The 17,620-nt window shown below is 39.3% G+C and overlaps 1 protein-coding gene across 5 annotated transcripts in view; it reads left to right on the top strand.

Annotated features, from left to right (window-relative positions):
• The window catches only part of CSNK1G3 (casein kinase 1 gamma 3), a 120,309-nt gene that overhangs the window by 85,212 nt on the left and 17,477 nt on the right, over window positions 1-17,620 (top strand). For 4 of the 5 annotated variants that reach the window (XM_075526318.1, XM_075526322.1, XM_075526321.1 and 1 more), the window contains one exon: window positions 2,074-2,180. In XM_075526318.1, the coding sequence (XP_075382433.1) occupies window positions 2,074-2,180 (107 nt within the window). Of the gene's footprint in view, window positions 1-2,073; window positions 2,181-8,602; window positions 8,988-17,620 lie in introns of those variants that run through there. The other variant, XM_075526319.1, reaches the window with a different exon arrangement.

The following is a 17,620-nucleotide window of genomic DNA, read 5'->3' as shown; positions in this document are numbered from 1 at the left end:
TTCTGTTTCTCATCAACTGGTGTTACTAAACCTTGAGCATAGGTCTGAGGATCTCTTTAGGAAAGTTCATTTTAAGTCTAGATCATGGAGCAGAAATCCAGAATGATTAGGACTGCAATCTTAATTGGATGGCATTGCTTTATATGAATTAGTGCAGGCTGTAGTTGTGATCAGTTATGTAGTTATGATTTGGATCTTTTGGTTCCAAAACTCACTTGGTGGACAAGTTGAGCAAATTTTTTTACTGTTACATTTTCATGAACGATCCTGTCTTATTCAGCAAGTACTTCCCATGCAAACACCCTATGTTTCCGCTCTGCTTATCACTGTTACAACTGGATATTTCGCAAGAAGCAATGAAATTATCTGCACGATAAGATACCTGGTGATATGGTTGGGATCATACTATTTCCCCGTATCAGTAAATATGGACAATGATGACAACAAATATTAAGTTACTTGTAAAAAAAAAAAAAAAAAAAATCTACTAACCCAGGGTGTTTAGATTAAGATGCCTGACCCACCATCTTATGATTTGTTAAAATACAATTCCTACCTATTTCTGTCACTGAATGTTTAGTGCTTCTGCCATCCCCAATGTTATGCAACTAAGCTTAAGCCATCTGGTTGAAACTCCACTGACTCACCTGTCATCACAGAAATCATGTCCAACCTCCTAGAATTCCTTCAGTTATACTGAATAAAATTTAAGTAATTAGATTCTTGTAATCTCAGACACCTTTACTTTCCTTTTGCTGTTGGGCTGCAGGGTTTTTTTGGCAGTGGTTCCTATTTTAGTGAAACTCGAAAAAGAAATGTCAGACCGATGTAGGTGTATGGCATGGAAAATGGCTTAAGTTCAGCAAACTTCTGAAGCTCTGTACTCAGTTACAACAGGAACCACAAAGCAAACCTCAATAGGCAAGGCTATTAGCGCTGGTTATAAATAGATGAGACATAACTGCTACATTAAGAGGAAAGCTTGGAAGGGTGAGGGATACAGTAACATTATGATGATGACTTTCCTTCCCTCTGCTTTCTTCTACTTTAGTCTTTGACCTTCAGGCAACAGCTGGTAAGAATCTTGAACTATGAACTACTATTGGTCCACTTTCCTGTAGCTGATCATGTTTTACAGATGTTTTGTGCAGGCTCTTATATCATTTGCCCAGAACAATATTTTTGTGCAATGTTGCTTGGCCAAGCATTTGCTGCTACTTTGGAGCTAGTAGACCTCTTGATACTTTAATGGGTCAGTTAGCACTGTCAGCTGCCCTGACCAGATATGCACTTGTCTATATCCAGTTAACCATCTTCCTGGCAGATTTTGTGAGATGAATGAGGGAGAGGCCTCTGGAATAGCTCCATTTGTCATGCAGGAAAGCTGGCAGGAACTGAGAGAGAGAATATTGGGTTCCGTTTGGTTTAAAGTCAAAACAAACATTGCCAGAGAACCAGAGCTGTCCTGGTGGCTCAAGAATTTACAAAGGAATTTGAGAGTAAATTAATGGGAATGAAGATTAAGCTAATTTTTTTGTTTATTTGTTTTTTTTGACGGCAGTAAGTGTTCTTGTGCTCTAAGAATGAAAACCAAACAGCACCTACACTCTTGGGTCTAGAGAATGTCTTAGTTTTCCCCTCTTCTGGTGAGTACTCTTTGAGATACAGCTGAATCAGGCCACACAAAGGAGGAAACTAAGGAGCTTAAATACACTAAAGAAGCAGAGATAGGGTAAGACTGACTGAATGATATCAGGAAAGGGGTTAGTACTTTCCCTTAAGGCTCTGAAGAGACATGAGGGAGATCAGCAAACCTGATCAACAGAATTGCTTTGCTTAGTCCACTCACTTTGAGTCTGTCATGTAGATGTCAGTTCCACTAGCAGATAAGAAAGAAAAACGGCAGGAGCACGGGGATGCAGGAATAAAACCCAGAAGAGATACTACTATTGGAATAAGAATAATTATGGAATTAACAAAAATTACTGATTTTTGAAGATGTATTGTAACTTTAGGAATTGACAAATGTATGTCTGGCACTAGCATAATTTCAGGTATTTCTGGTGATTTCAGGTAGTAAGCTCAACAAATGGAGAACTGAACACAGATGACCCAACTGCAGGCCGTTCAAATGCACCCATCACAGCTCCTACAGAAGTAGAAGTAATGGATGAAACTAAGTATGTCCATGTTTTTATATTCTTTGGATCTTGTGTGCTCAGCTGCTTCAAAATTTTTCTTGCATAGTTATTCAAAAAATATTGGCTAAACTGAATAGCCACTGATGAGGGGCAAAACTATAGTGCTATACTTAATTTTCGCTTTAAATATTTAAATAATAGACTTTCTATAGCTTGTGCTTTTTAGGCTAAGGCCTCAATAACACATCTCTATACTAGAGAAGTGCATGCATTTTTGATATTTCAACTAATTTTGAAATATTTATTTTAAGATAGTGTTCTGACCTAAAATTCTTCCTCCGTGTGATATTCTGATTGTCTTTTTTCCCTTACTCTCTTTATGTATAGCTGCCAGAAAGTGTTGAACATGTGGTGAGTTCTACAGCACAGGCAGGCTGAAATAGCCCCAGGGGCTTTGTTCTTGTTATTTGGTTTAAAACTAATTTCAGAGAACTTTAAAATAACAAGTCCATTTGGAAATCACAAAATATGTTTTAATATTGTGGAACAATCAACAGTTTCTACAAACAGCCACCTTCAGGAGCTATTTTGCCTGCTTCAAATCTTGCTTGCCTTTAAGTTGTGTAGTCTGTGGTGTACTTTATTTAATCCTTTTTAGTGGGTAGTAGAATATTTTTTCTTACTTGCTGTCCTGTTTTAGAGGGGAAAACATTCTTTTCAGACGTAGCATTCGGCTAGTATTTTAACATCTAGAAAATAGCTAACTTACATGAACAACTAATAATGCTAGCAAATGTTTGAACTTTGCCTGTTACCTCTGTAAACATAGTATTTACCAGAGTATTAGTCTTTGACAACCTGCTAACTAATACCTAAAACATAACTTCAGGGTTCCTTAAAGCTACAGTGTAATGAAAGGGGAAAATATTAAGGTCTGTTAAGATGGGATGGACAACTAATGTGTATATATTTGAGTAGTAAAGTCAGACTTGCAAAATAGTACAGAAAAATATTCTTGATAGCTAAAGGCAGTATAACTTTCAACATGTTTTCTTTTATAATTGTGCCTGGAATAGGATTTTACAAGGGTATGGATCTAGTTTATCATAAAATAGAGGCACTCAAGTATGAAGGATACATTAATAGCAGAAAAATCCAGTAAGCATTTCTTAATAGCAGTAAGTTTTGTAGGGCCCATTTTCCTAAATTTTAGATAAGGGGAAATGTCTCAAAGTACAAATTTTTCTTGAAGTGATTGTTCTGCAGGTTCTGGTTTTGGTATGTAAGATTTATGTGCACGTGTAGTTAAAAATTGTGAATGCCAGTGTCCGTTGTGCCAGACTTGTGCACCAGCTTTCTGTGAGCACTGAGAAGACCAGTTCTTTATCTGCTATCTTTGCAGATGGCAAGGTACTGTATTATTATTTTTCTGGCAAGAATTCAGTTTTCTTATCTATATTTTAAAACAAAACAGAAGACCCCAAAGAGCAAGGAGGTTGATAGGCTGCACGTAGAGAAATTCCCTGTCCCCTCCCTTCGGATAAGTGCAGTGATAACCTTCCTTATGCCCAGTTTATGTATACACAGGAAAAGATTAAATTTCGAAAGTTTTGAGTAGCGCTTAGCACAATTAAACCTATGCTTAGTTATCTACAGAAAGTAAGAGAATTCTCAGAAACAAAGATGCTGCAGCTGCTTTAAAAGTGTAGAAGTTAATTTTCCTCTGATATGAATAATTGATGGACAAATATGCTATCCTTGACCTTTTTGGCCTAGTCTTTACTGGTTTTGATACAGACAAAATATCTAGTGTCAATATCCTACTCTTTAGATTAATCTTCTTTTTCAATATGAAACACACAAATTAGTTTTCCAGCAGTGTAAACTGCAGTTTTGTCATTCACTATTCTTTTGGGGATAGAAGTTGTTTTGTATTTTGGCAGTAGTTAAAGCAACACACCCACAGACACCCCCACCCACACCCCCTCCCCAGCATTGCTATCAGACTTTAACATATAGGTATACATCTTTTAGCAGTAACAATACTTTAGAAGGTTTAGGTAATTTTACATTTTAACATGGTAGTTACAAGCTTAATATCAAAAGGTATTGTGAGATGTTTAAATATCCATTTATAGATTTTACGCTGGGGAAGAGTGTAAAGAAATGCAAGTATCAGTATCTTTCATGTCTGTGATATAGACATTTTTGTTTTTAAGGAGCCATTGTTTTATCAAAAGACTCTCACTTCACCTCTTTCATCATCCTTTCTCCATCTGAAAATAGGAACAAAGTTAACCTCTCTTGCTGATATCTTCTGTTTGTAACATTTCCTCATCCTCTGAGGAGACAAACTTGAACATATTTTTGAAACACTTCATTCTTTGTTCTAGACGTTTTCATAGTTTTAGAAGCTTAGTGTGACTATATCTTGGTTTAAAAGATTGAAGAAAGGGTGCCCTATCATGTGTGATTTTAACCATGAACACAAATATCGTGTAGCTGAATATTAGATCTTCTGATACCATTTCAGTGGGATGCTGTAAATCAGAAAGGATAAGGATATTTTTCAGTAAGCATTTTATTGTTTTGGGACATTTCATCCAACAGTTCCGTTGTTTGATACATGTTTATGTACTCAGATGCAGCATACGCTCTAAATCTTATGCCTTGTCATCTTCATGCTCCTCAGGTGTTGCTGTGCAGCAACCATGACTTAGCAGTGGGTGTTGGATTTTGGTTTTTTTGGTGGGTTTTTGTTTGTTTGGTTTGGTTTTTTGTTTGTTTGGTTTTTTAGAAAAGTAGCTTTCAGCCCTATTTCAGTTGTTTTTATTGTAGTTGTAAAGCAGGGAGAAAGCTAACCTGATTACTGTTCTGCCCTGGCACTTGTAGATCCTATCTTCTACAGATGGTCTTCCAGTTATCACTGAGCAATTAGCCTTTCTTTCCTTAACCCTTTGCTAGCCATCAGAACAGTTGCTTCTATGAAGCCTGTGTAATTTGGATAACCGAAAGGGTCTGCCATAGGAGGACAGAGAAGGGCAAACATGAAAAGATGATATGATCTGTCATTTTTGCATCTTGCATTCTTTTTGCCACTTTAAACACTTGTTAATAATCCTGCAGTAAAGTGTTGCCACATGCTAGATGACAAATATAAAAACACAGCTATCTAAACACAAATGAGAACTGAAGTTGCTTTAGCATGTTGTGCCAAGGGACTGCTCAAGTGGTAGAGGGAAGGGTATTTAACAGAAAAAAGGTATGATAATGTTTTAAAGTAGGACAAGAAATGTTTGTAACCATAATACTGAGATTGCTACCTTAGATAATATATCAAAGGTCACTTTAGATTGTACAGGAAAAGTAAGTTGTTTCTAGAGTTTCATAAATCAGTATATACTGCCTGCTATAGAAATGTTTGGTACCCTACAGAGAAAGAGGTTAGCAGTCATTAAATGCTTTCTTTAAAAAGAAAAAATGTTCCTTTCCTAGAATTAAAAATTTTCAAAGCATATCTATTCTTATGCATTTTGCATGAGTATTGAATAATATGATAAATTTGTGGTTTAATACTCATTAATAATGCCCCTATCTGTAGCTTTAAATATGGCTTCAAGCAGTGTAATATATATATATAAAAGTGATAATGACACCCTCTAGTGACAGTATGCTTAACAACATGTCTGCATTTCTATTATAAATGATACTCTTCAAGAGATCATGCACTGTCGATCTCTAATTTCAGGGTTACATTTCTTTCATAAAATTCATTATCAGGCAACACAGTCTGACCTGTCTTATTTCCATGTAAATGTGCATATATTTTAAAATGACATTTATTTGGCCTTGGAAGGTTTGACAGGACTAGCACTTCCAGGCTGATAAATATACATATCAGTAAGTTTCCAAGCCAGTCCTGTGGTTTACAATGCTCTATGGAATTTGCATTCCTTTAATACTTGTTAGATATATATTAATAAGGAATTTATTTTTCCACACCAAATAACAGTCTTCAGCATTTAATGAAATTCCCTGAACTAGAATACAGTTGAATAGTTCTTACAATTTTTTTTTAAAAAAGCTGTTAATAGAAATGATTCTCTTTATAATAGTATTATGCAAACTCCAGAAGACCAGGAGATTAAAAAAAGCAATGATTTATGTTGGTTAAAGATGGAACTCTTGAATTTCCCATTGCATGATGCCCTTCTTCTGTGGTTGACAGAGAAGCAGCAAACTAAATAGGTAATGGAGAAGGAATAAAGGACAGTATGAGATTTGCATCAAGGATGAGTTAAAATTTTCTGGGAAGGAAAGCACGAAAACCTAAAGTGTCCTTGAATTACACAGAAGATCCAAGCAGTCCTAAACATTTAAGAAGTGTGATCTGCTGTTCCTTGAGACATACTCCATATAAGCAAAACATAGTTAAATAGCGAAGAGTTAAAATTCTAGATTGTTTTCTAGAATATAAATTAACTGTCTGCCATACTTTCATCTTCTTACAGTTACTTATGTAACCTGTGTTCTGTATATACTAAAATTATTAATCGAGACAAAATTTTTTGGTAAACTTTCTTTGAGGCCTGCTAGTCTGAAACAGGTACAAAAGTGATTTACCATCACAGTCCAGGGTAGGATTTCCTCATTTATAGGTTCATAGACGAATTCATGTTGAAAAGGAGGGACCACTGTAAAATGCTTTGTTTTGATATGATGTTTGTTGAATATACATATATAAAATACTTGGGAAAAGATTGGGGTGAAAGAAGCATTAAACTAAATTAGACTCCATACATCTGCATATAAATTCAAAGCTTAAGTGATAGTGGATGTTAGGGGTTGTAGACAGATGCTAAGAAAAAAAGTTAGTAGTTATGGGGGAATTTCAGTTGCCGTTGGTGGCTACTAGCTGTCAAAAATATGTCTCTTTTAGAAGTACTTTAAAGTTAATAAAGTATAATATTTCTGCTAGCTGTAAAAATATTTATCTATGTAGTTTCCCCTATTGAATTTTAATTTTGGGCTTCCTCTCCATCAATAACCAATTTTTTTTTTTCTACTGAAAGTTATGTAACTCTCAGAGCAGCTCTAGTCTGCCTCTGCCCACTGCTACTTTTTCAGTGACTGAGCAACAGGGTGCCCTTGGATATTTTGAGAAGGTAACTTCTGTCTCCCCTTACTTTGGATGTTGTTCTTACCCCTTGTAGAACCTTATTTTTAGATCCTTATTCTCCCTGGTTTTCAAATGCTTTTCCCATTTCCCATATTCCAAACTAAATCAGCAGGATTCCTTTTGAATTTTAGTGACATAAAATGCTTGGTGAACTTAAGGACTTACTGATAGGCTATTGATGCAGTATATTTGTATTTTCACTTCTGTTGTATTTCATAGTTTAAGAAAGACTCTTGAGTATATAGCACTGCAAGTGAGAATTCAATAACCAAACTGCAGAACTCCATGGGGCTGTTAAAGTAGACAGCTTACATGTTCACTTTTGATTGCAAATTGTGAATACTTTACTAGGTGGAAGCTTTAATTTTAAAGGTGGTTGTCAGGAGCTGGGAGTTACTTAAAATAAGGCTAACATTACATGTAAATGAAAAAGTTTTCTTTGTGTATTTGTTGCTTTCCTCTTTAGTTTCTTTTCAAAAATACTTCCTGGACTTCTGCAGTCCTCCTCTGTATTATCTATCTCTGACTCCCTCCAATTCTTTTTCCTTTTTTAGTGTTTTTTCAGTTACTTTCAGATTGTCTCTATTTGCTCAGTGAAATTTGCAGTTATTTGTCAATTTTAGTTTCCTTCATGTAGTACGCAATTAAAGCAGAAGAAGGAATGTCAGTATACTTCAATATACTTAAAGCTGTGATTTTTCACTGTATTAATAGCATCACAGCACAGAATCAGAACATTAATTATATTGTTCATGAACATTTTATTCTAATATATTTTGGGGAGTAGCCTTGGGGAAGGTTTTTCCAAGTTCTGGTTGACAAAGAAAGCTCAAATTGTTTTCTTGTATTAGCAACAGTAGTGTCTGAAGTGCACAGTTCAGGTGACACAATTTTAAGCTCAAGCTTGCATTTGGCATATTACCAGTTAATGTGAAAGAGTACTCAGGTAATGGAACATTCCTTATTCTTACAAATACATTTTTAACTCAGCCTATAATGCCCATGCTTTTGATAACCTCACACAATACTCTAAACTTAATAGCTATATTTATTATAGCTTTTTTATTTGATACTTTTTTCCAAAAAAAGGTGAAATGTGTCAAAAATATCTCTACTTCAGTTTCTTTCACTAATAAATCAATCACCTGCAATAGCGCTTAATGTGTTCCTTGTGGTGCTGGCTATACCTGAACTACATGCTTCAAGTGAAACAAATACAGTAAACAGAGTTTAGTTTTGTGGTTTCTGTTTATATCGTATGTAATTCATGTCACACCTGCAGGTGCTGCTGTTTTTTCAAGCGGAGGAAAAGGAAAACCATTCAGCGCCACAAATGACTAGAACCAAGCAGAACATGGGAAATTGCTTATTTGTTCAACTGCTGTCTTGTGATCTTAAAAAAACAAAGAAACAAAAAAACCAAACAAAAAACCACCACCACAAAAACCCCTCCATAATGACCACATGTTTTCCAAGGACTCCCTTAAAAACAATGTCATGCCTGTGTGTTTTGATTTGGTTCTCCTGCATCCATCTTTTGTTTAATTCATCTATTCTGAAAGCTTTAAGGTTTTGTCAAATACGAGTGCTTCTTTGACTATCAACAAATGGACCAATGAAATGGTACAAATGAACAGTATCTTCAGCAAAACTAAACTTGAAAAGTATTTCTCCTGTCCTAGGAAATACTAGCAGTGGCTTAGCTGAAGACAGATGTCATAAATCTGTTACTTGAGTTCATAGCAGTGTATCAAAAGCTGTTTTCTTCAAGAATCCAGAAGAAAAATACAGATGTACGACCATATAGAAAAATAATAAAATCTCAAGATTTCTTTTCTTTTCTGACACCTGCCTTGATTTTTTTTTTTCTTTTCTCCCAGTATTACTGGTGATACTGTAGTCAAATTGTATCAGCATTAAACCGTGTCAGTGATATTGTGGTACAGTCACTGTCTAGAGATAATGAGGAGGCTGATTTAACTGTTGACAGTTGTCTAAATGCTGGCGATACTAATGAACAGAAAGTATTTCCAGTAGACTCTGGGTTTGAAAACCTGCTTTTGTTATGCCTACAATGGAGTTGCAGTACAGTAGAAGTGACAGAGTGTTTATACAAAGAATACAGAAGTTTGTATAATTTAAGTTGTGTTTCCAGTAATGTTAGTGAGATTGAAATACCTTCAAAAGAGGATCTACAGAGGAATTATAAAAGAAGAAATAAATGTGAATCTTGCTAAAGTGGAATAAGTATTAAAGCCTATATGTTCACTAAGGTAACTGATGATTGACAACATCTTTAACTTGAAAATATGGATGTGCCATGTAATGTTAGAGATCTGTTTGTAAATTATTTTACTCTTTAATTTAGAAAACATGCAACGGAAGTGAGTTGGACTTCTCCCTTCTCTGCGTACTAGCCCATAGCACCCAAAATTTCCTGAGGTTTTTTTTGTGGAAATTCCTTGTCTTTCAGTGTAACGTCACTACTATAGCAGGATGGCAAGGATGTGTCGGGTACTTCCCCCCCAGTCCAATGAATTGCCTGCAATATGGACAAACCAGCAGTTCTGTAGACAAGGCAGCCCATTTTATGTTTTCTTCTTCAGAAAGCTATATGCTTTTTTTAAGCTGTAATGACAGAGGTGTGCTTTTGTCATGTATAGCTGCCAGTTATTGAAGAAGGGGTGTGAGAGACGGAAGTGAGTAGACAGATTTGTTGACCAAAACTCAGATTATCTCCAGTTTTTATAATTCCTCTAGAGCTAATTAGCATTTTTTTCTATCCACACATGCCTTTTGGCATACTTATTTATTTTTAATCTGTTTTGTGGTAGCATTTAAAATGTGTATTAAAATAAATGCACACCTTTGAATTCATTATTGCATTTACAAGGATTTTAATTGTATTCTGTAATTTATTTTTCCTTGACAGCGAAAAGTGTATTTTCTTGTTTGGATTATGTGCTCATATGTATACTTTGGTCTTTGTCATTATTACTGTTCATGATCTTAAGTTTTTGTTTTAAAAAACCTGAACTTGGCCTACAAAAACATATTGTATAATAGGCTGTAAGTTTCCACTCCACCAGTTTGTGTTATTGATGATCTCAAACTCATGAAGTTACTTCTTTGTTTTCATTTGAGCTGAAAAGGTAGGAGGTTACTTGACCATTCTCATATGAAAACACATCCTTGTTTGTAGTACTTGACCAAATTTGTTGCTTCATAAATTTGTAAGTAGATGTGGTATGTGTATTTCTCACACACCTGATTAGTTTTATTCTCAGAGGTTTTTGACCTGTACAGTGTTTGTATGATCTGAACTCCACAGACATAACAAGAAAGTGTGTATATTATGGACTGAAAATATTTGAATATACAAAAGCTGTTTATTTGCTGAAATGACCAGTATCTAGGCACTTGCTTTTCAGCAATATTTTTATAAGTGCTTAATTTTAATGCTAGAAGAATGTTTTCTTCTAGCAAAGCAAAGCAGTCAGTACTAATGCAGGCATGTTCAGATTACGCCAATATGATTTGCATTTATATCCTTTTTTTTCCTGTCTAAACTAATGAAGTCAACATTGGCTGGATGTCTAGAACTGAAATACATCCCTGTTTAAATGTAAGACAAAAAAATAAAGATAGTTTTTTAAAACTAGCCTTTTTTGCCCTTTCCTACAGTCTTGGATGAAATAATGGAAGCTGTTATTTTAAGAATTGCTGAACAGTTCTAATCTTTTTGGACGGCAAGGAATGTGAAAGCATGTTACTTGAAATGCTACCTCAACATTGCAGTTATAGTTATGTTTGCTTAGTTAACAAGTGTTACTGTTACATGCTTTAGTACACCTAATGATAACAACAGAGTGAAGAGACTTCAATGCACATGTTTAACTAGGAAATCAGCTCAGGGTCTCCATGGATTAAAGTCTATGCTGTCTGTGCCACCTAGAATAAAAGCCATTACAGATACTGTGACAGATGCAATAATTCTTTAATTTTGCAAGGTCGGTATCTAGAAAAGGAAGACTTATAGTTAGTTCTTCAGTTACAACCTTTTGTTTGGTAGAGGTGATTGTTCCTAGCTGTAGAGCATTTGATATGATACAAAAAAGAGCATATTTACTTGAGAACAATGTAAAGAGGCAAAATTGGTTGCTAGACTTCAGTCAAGATTTCTAGCACTTTGCGTCGAGATTTCTAGCGCTTTCCGTTTTAAGCAGATGTTTTCATTTGCTTGTGCTCTTACAGATCTACAGAATGATTGCAAGTAAAAATTTTTTTCAAGTTCATGTTTTCTTTTTATTAACACTAAAGTTTTCCTCGGAACTTCTTTTTGAGACTTGGAATTTCAACACCTGAGTGCTTAAAAATACACCCCCATGTATTTTTAGGAGCTTTTAGTAGCTTTTTTGAAGGATATTTCAAACATGAAGATTGCAGAATTGGTTATGTCAGAATTAAGCCACTCTACAGCTTCAATGATTGTCTTATCAAAATAAATAGTATATTTTCTGAGAATATCTTCCTCTTTAAGTTTTCAGGATGAGTGATAGTAACTGAGGTAGTATAGTTTTAAGGATGTATTCAGTTCTCAGATGCTTGATTTTTTTTTTTTTGTAAGATAGGCTGCTCCATATCTTATTACCACATCTATTTGAACCTTACTCAAAATACAGCTTTACTGAATATTTGTGAGGCTTACTGTGGTGATATATACTGTAATATGGGGTATTTAAGATATTTATGTCTTCACACAGCTTGCCTCTGAAATATTATCCTGGTATCATTGAAGGCTATTGAATCTAGCTACTAATCTGTTAAAAAAAAAAACCCAAAGCCAAAACCAACCCACCAACTTCATTGACTAGTTTGAGATGCAAGTTATTTTTCAGACTACGCTTCCATTTTCTTGTGTACTGAAGAGCACTTGAGTATTCAGCTAGCCCTGAGTGTTTAGCTAACCCTTAGGTTTTGAAATGGACAACCAAAAATATGGAACACCAAGAAACTGCTTGGGCAAGGTTTGAGTGGTTAGGCTACTGTGATGTTTGTGGCAGAGACTAGTATCTAATTTTTAGAAAGGTGTTTTGTACACTGCAGATCTCTACCTCAGTGCCCTGAGGTTTTCTATTCCCTGGAACAATGAAGTCATTGATACATGGCCTTTGGTGATAATCGAATACTCACAATTTCATGAAAACTTAAAGCACTTAATGGACAGAGCGAATGATAAGTGTCGTGGTTTAGCCCCAGCCGGCAACTAAGCCCCCACACACAGCTGCTCGCTCACTCCCCCCTGGTGGGATGGGGGAGAGAATCAGAAGAGTAAAAGTGAGAAAACTTGTGGGTTGAGATAAAAGCAGTTTAATAGGGAAAGCAAGAGCCACGCATGCAAGCAAAGCAAAGCAAGGAATTCATTCACTCCTCCCCATGGGCAGGCAGGTGTTCAGCCATCTCCAGGAAAGCAGGGCTCCATCACGCCTAACGGTTACTTGGGAAGACAAACGCCATCACTCCAGATGTCCCCCCTTCCTTCTTCTTCCCCAGCTTTATATACTAAGCACGGTGTTACATGGTATGGAACAGCTCTTTGGTCAGTTTGGGTCAACTATCTTGGCTGTGTCCCCTTCCAGCTTCTTCTGCACCTGGCAGAGCACGGGAAGATGAAAAGTCCTTGGCTAGTGCAAGCATTACTTAGCAACAGCTAAAACATCAGTGTGTTATCAACGCTGTTTTCAGCACAAATCCAAAACATAGCCTCATACTAGCTGCTATAAAGAAAATTAACTCTATCCCAGCCAAAACCAGCACAATAAGGAAGCAAGGATCCAGTGAGTTATGATCACTGTACCTGACCATTTTTTATGTTGATCCCTAAACTACCTTTCGCTTTCTCCTGAAAAAGCTTGAGAATTTAAGAGTTGATTGAGGATTTGCAAATCCTGGACTATGCTCTAACTACTTTTTAGTCCAGGCTTCAGAAAATCACCTTCAGTTCATGACATCGAACTGAAAATATAGTGCTGAAAATACAGGTTTATGTCTTATTAGTGACTAGAGGGCTGAGCTTTCTAGATCTTTCAGGAGCGTTCAAGAACATTGAATATAAGTGCTGCAATGGACGGCTATAAACTCTTCAGAAGGGATAGGCAAGGAAGGAGTTGTAGCCCTTTATGTTGGGAATGCTTTGATTGTCTAGCTTGACGATGGTGACGATAGGGTTGAGTGTTTAGGGGTAGGAATCAGGGGGAAGGCCAACAAGGCAGATATCATGGTGGGAGTCTGCTATAGACAACCCAACCAGGATGAAGAGGCAGATGAAATATTCTTTAAGCAGCTGGGAGAAGTCTCACAATGGCTAGCCCTTCTTCTCATGGGGGACTTCAACTTACCAGATATCTGCTGGAAATACAATACAGCAGAGAGGAAACAGTGTAGGAGGTTCCTGGAGTGTGTGGAAGATAACTTCCTGACACAGCTGGTGAGTGAGCCAACTAGGGAAGGCGTCCTGCTGGACTGGTTGTTTGTGAACAGAGAGGGACTTGTAGGTGACGTGATGGTTGGAGGCTGTCTCAAGATGGTGTTTGTGCAATGGGGACAAGTGGGAGCTCCCATGAACACAAGCCTCACCCCGTCTTTGCCGCTTGGTGCAAGGTGGCAGTCGGCAAAGGGGCTGGCCTGCCTTCTCAGGGCAGCTTTTGTTTCCAAGGACCAAGGTCTCAGCTGGGTCCACAGCATGAAGTGGCACGTGGTCTGTTGCCTGAAGCATTGCACTGAAGTGTAGCAGCCCTCCATGTGCCAGAGGTGCCGGCTGCCCTCTCCTGCAGAAGCCCAGGCCATGGCCGTTGCTCGGGAAGGTGACTCTGCAGAGGTGCAAGGCAGGACAGGGTCACTAGTGATAAGCTCTGGGACAGCCTGAGGAGGTTTGAGGGACGGTGGGCTAGTGAGGCCTTTCACTCTGCTCCACAACGTACCGAATACAGTGGCGCACGTTTCAAATGTTGTTACGCTAATGCCCGCAGTATGAGGAATAAACAAGAGGCACTGGAAGCTTTGGCTCAGTCCCAGAGCTATGACAATGTTGGCCCAAGTGGGAAGAGTCCTGTGACTGGAGTGCTGTGATGGACGGTTATAGGCCCCTCAGGAGAGACGGGCAGGGCAGGCGAGGCGGAGGGGTAGCGCTGTGCAAAGGAGGGGTTGGACTGTACAGTGCTTGCAGTTGGGGGTGACACAGTTGAGAGCCTCTGGGTAAGGATGAGGGGAAAAGCTAGTAAAGCAGATGTTGTTGTAGGAGTCTGCTATAGATCACCCAGCCAGGATGAGAGCACCAACGTATTAGTCTATAAGGAATAAACCCCCCCTTTAAATCAGTTGCCCTTGTCCTTATGGGCGACTTCAACTTCCCCAGTGTTGACTGGGACTGTCATACAGCAGACACAAAGGTCTAGGAAGTTCATAGAATCACAGAATATTTGATGTTGGAAGGGACCTTTAAAGAACATCTAGTCCAACCCCCCTGACATGGGCATGGAAATCTTTCACTAGATCAGGTTGCTCAAAGCCCTGTCCAACCTGACGTTGAACACTTCCAAAGATGGGGCATCCACAACTTCTCTGGGCAACCTGTTCCTGTGCCTCACTACCCCCACGTAAAAAAAAAAGTCTTACTTACATCCAGTCTAAATCTACCCTCTTTCAGTTTAAAACTGTTGTCCCTTGTTCTGTCACTACAGGCCTTGGTTAAAAGTCTCTCTCTGTCTTTCTGATAAGCCCCCTTTAAGTGTTGAAAGGCCACAATAAGGCCTTCTCTTCTCCAGGCTGAACAACCCCAACTCTCTCAGCCTTTCTTCATAGCAGAGGTGTTCCAGCCCTCTGGTCATCTTCATGGCCCTCCTCTGGACCTGCTCTAACAGGTCCAAGTGTTTCTTGTACTGGGGACCTCAGAGCTACATGCAGCACGCCAGGAAAAGTCTCACGAGAGCAGAGGGAGGAGAATCCCCTCCCTCGACCTGCTGCCCACGCTTCTTTTTGTGCAGCCCAGGATACAATTGGCTTTCTGGGCTGCAAGCACATGTTGTCAGTTCACGTCTAATTTTTCAGCCACCAGTCTTTCTCCTTCTCTGCTCTCAGTCCCTTCATCCCTGTCTGTAATGCTACTGGGGAGTGCCCCGACCCAGGTGCAGGATGTTGAACTTGTCCTTGTAGAACTTCATGGGTTTCACATGGTCCTACTCCTTCAAGCCCATCAAGGTCCTGAAGCACATTGAATACTACTTTTTGATAAAGGTGCTAAGGGAGCTGACCAGGAAAGGTGCCCTCCTAGATCTGTTGTTTGTAAACAGAGATGGTCTTGCGGGTGAGGTGATGATTGGTGGCTGTCTTGGCCACAGTGATAATGAAATTGTTGAGTTTAAAATCTTTGGCAAAATGAGAAAAACTGTCAGCAGAGATTCTACCCTGGATTTTTGGAAGAGCAGGCTTTAGGCTGCTCAATTAACAAGTTAGTAAGGTCCCCTGGGAATCTGCTTTCGAGGGTATTTGGCTCTGGGTGCCCCCCTGGACCTGTTTCTTGTGTACAGAGAAGGACTCGTGGGTGATGTGATGGATGGAGGCCATCTTGGGCATAGCGATCATGAAATGATAGAGTTTTTTATTCTTGGAGAAGTAAGGAGGGGGGGTCAGCAGAACTGCTGCCTTGGACTTCCAGAGGGCAGACTTTGGCCTGTTTAGGAGCCTGGTTGACAGAGTCCCTTGGGAGGCAGTCCTGAAGGGCAAGGGAGTCCAGGAAAGCTGGACATTCTTCAGGAAGGAAATCGTAAGGGCACAGGAACCCACTGTCCCCATGTGCTGAAAGATGGGCCAGCAGGGAAGAAGACCGTCCTGGCTGAACAGAGAGCTCTGGCTGGAACTCAGGAAAAAAAAAGAGAGTTTATAACCTTTGGAAGAAGGGGCAGGCAACTCAAGAGGACTACAAGGATATCATGAGGTTATGCAGGGAGAAAATTAGAAGGGCAAAAGCCCAACTAGAACGTAATCTGGCTACTGCTGTAAAAGACAATAAAAAATGTTTCTGGAAATACGTGAACAGCAAAAGGAGGGCTAAGGAGAATCTCCATCCTTTTTTGGATGCAGTGGGGGAAACTTCATGACAAAGGATGAGGAAAAGGCTGAGGTACTTAATGCCGTCTTTGCCTCAGTGTTTAACAGTAAGACCAGTTGTTCTCTGGGTACCCGGCCCCCTGAGCTGGAAGACAAGGGACAGGGAGCAGAGTGAAGCCCCCATAATCCAAGGAGAAATGGTTAGTGACCTGCTACACCACTTAGACACACACAGGTCTATGGGGCTGGGTGGGATCCACCCAAGAGTACTGAGGGAGCTGGCAGAAATGCTCACCAAGCCACTTTCAATCCTTTTATCAGCAGTCCTGGATAACCGGGGAGGTCCCAGTTGACTGGAGATTAGCAAATGTGATGCCCATCTACAAGAAGGGCCGGAAGGAGGGTGTGGGGAACTACAGGCCTGTCAGTCTGACCTCAGTGCCAGGGAAGGTTATGGAGCAGATCATCTTGAGTGCCATCATGCAGCACGCACAGGACAACCAGGTGATCAGGCCCAGTCAGCATGGGTTTATGACCGGCAGGTCCTGCCTGACTAACCTGATCTTCTTCAATGACAAGGTGACCTGCTTAGTGGATGAGGGAAAGGCTGTGGATGTTGTCTACCTAGACTTTAGTAAAGCATTTGACACTGTTTCCCACAGCATTCTCCTGGAGAAACTGGCTGCTCATGGCTTGGACGGGTGTACTCTTCGCTGGGTAAAGAACTGGCTGGATGGCCGGGCCCAAAGAGTGGTGGTGAATGGAGTTAAATCCAGCTGGTGGCCGGTCACAAGCGGTGTTCAGTATTGGGGCCAGTTCTGTTTAATGTCTTTATCAATCATCTGGACGAAGGGATTGAGTGCACCCTCAGTAAGTTTGCAGGCGACACCAAGTTGTGCACTCCTGCACAACTACCCTACTTCCTACCCTACTTGAGGGTAGGAAGGCTCTGCAGAGGGTTCTGGACAAGCTGGATCGATGGGCTGGGGCCAGTTGTATGAGGTTCAACAAAGCTAAGTGCAAGGTCCTGCACTTGGGTCATAGCAACCCCATGCAACACTACAGGCTTGGAGAAGAGTGGCTGGAAAGCTGTCGGGCAGAGAAGGACCTGGGGGTCTTGGTGGATAGCTGGCTGAACATGAGCCAGCAGTGTGCCCAGGTATCCAAGAAGGCCAATAGCATCCTGGCTTGTATC

This window comes from Mycteria americana, chromosome Z (assembly GCF_035582795.1).
Source record: "Mycteria americana isolate JAX WOST 10 ecotype Jacksonville Zoo and Gardens chromosome Z, USCA_MyAme_1.0, whole genome shotgun sequence".
NCBI classification, from domain to species: domain Eukaryota; kingdom Metazoa; phylum Chordata; class Aves; order Ciconiiformes; family Ciconiidae; genus Mycteria; species Mycteria americana.
Note: the sequence above shows the minus strand (reverse complement) of the source record. Positions and strands in the feature narration are given on the sequence as shown.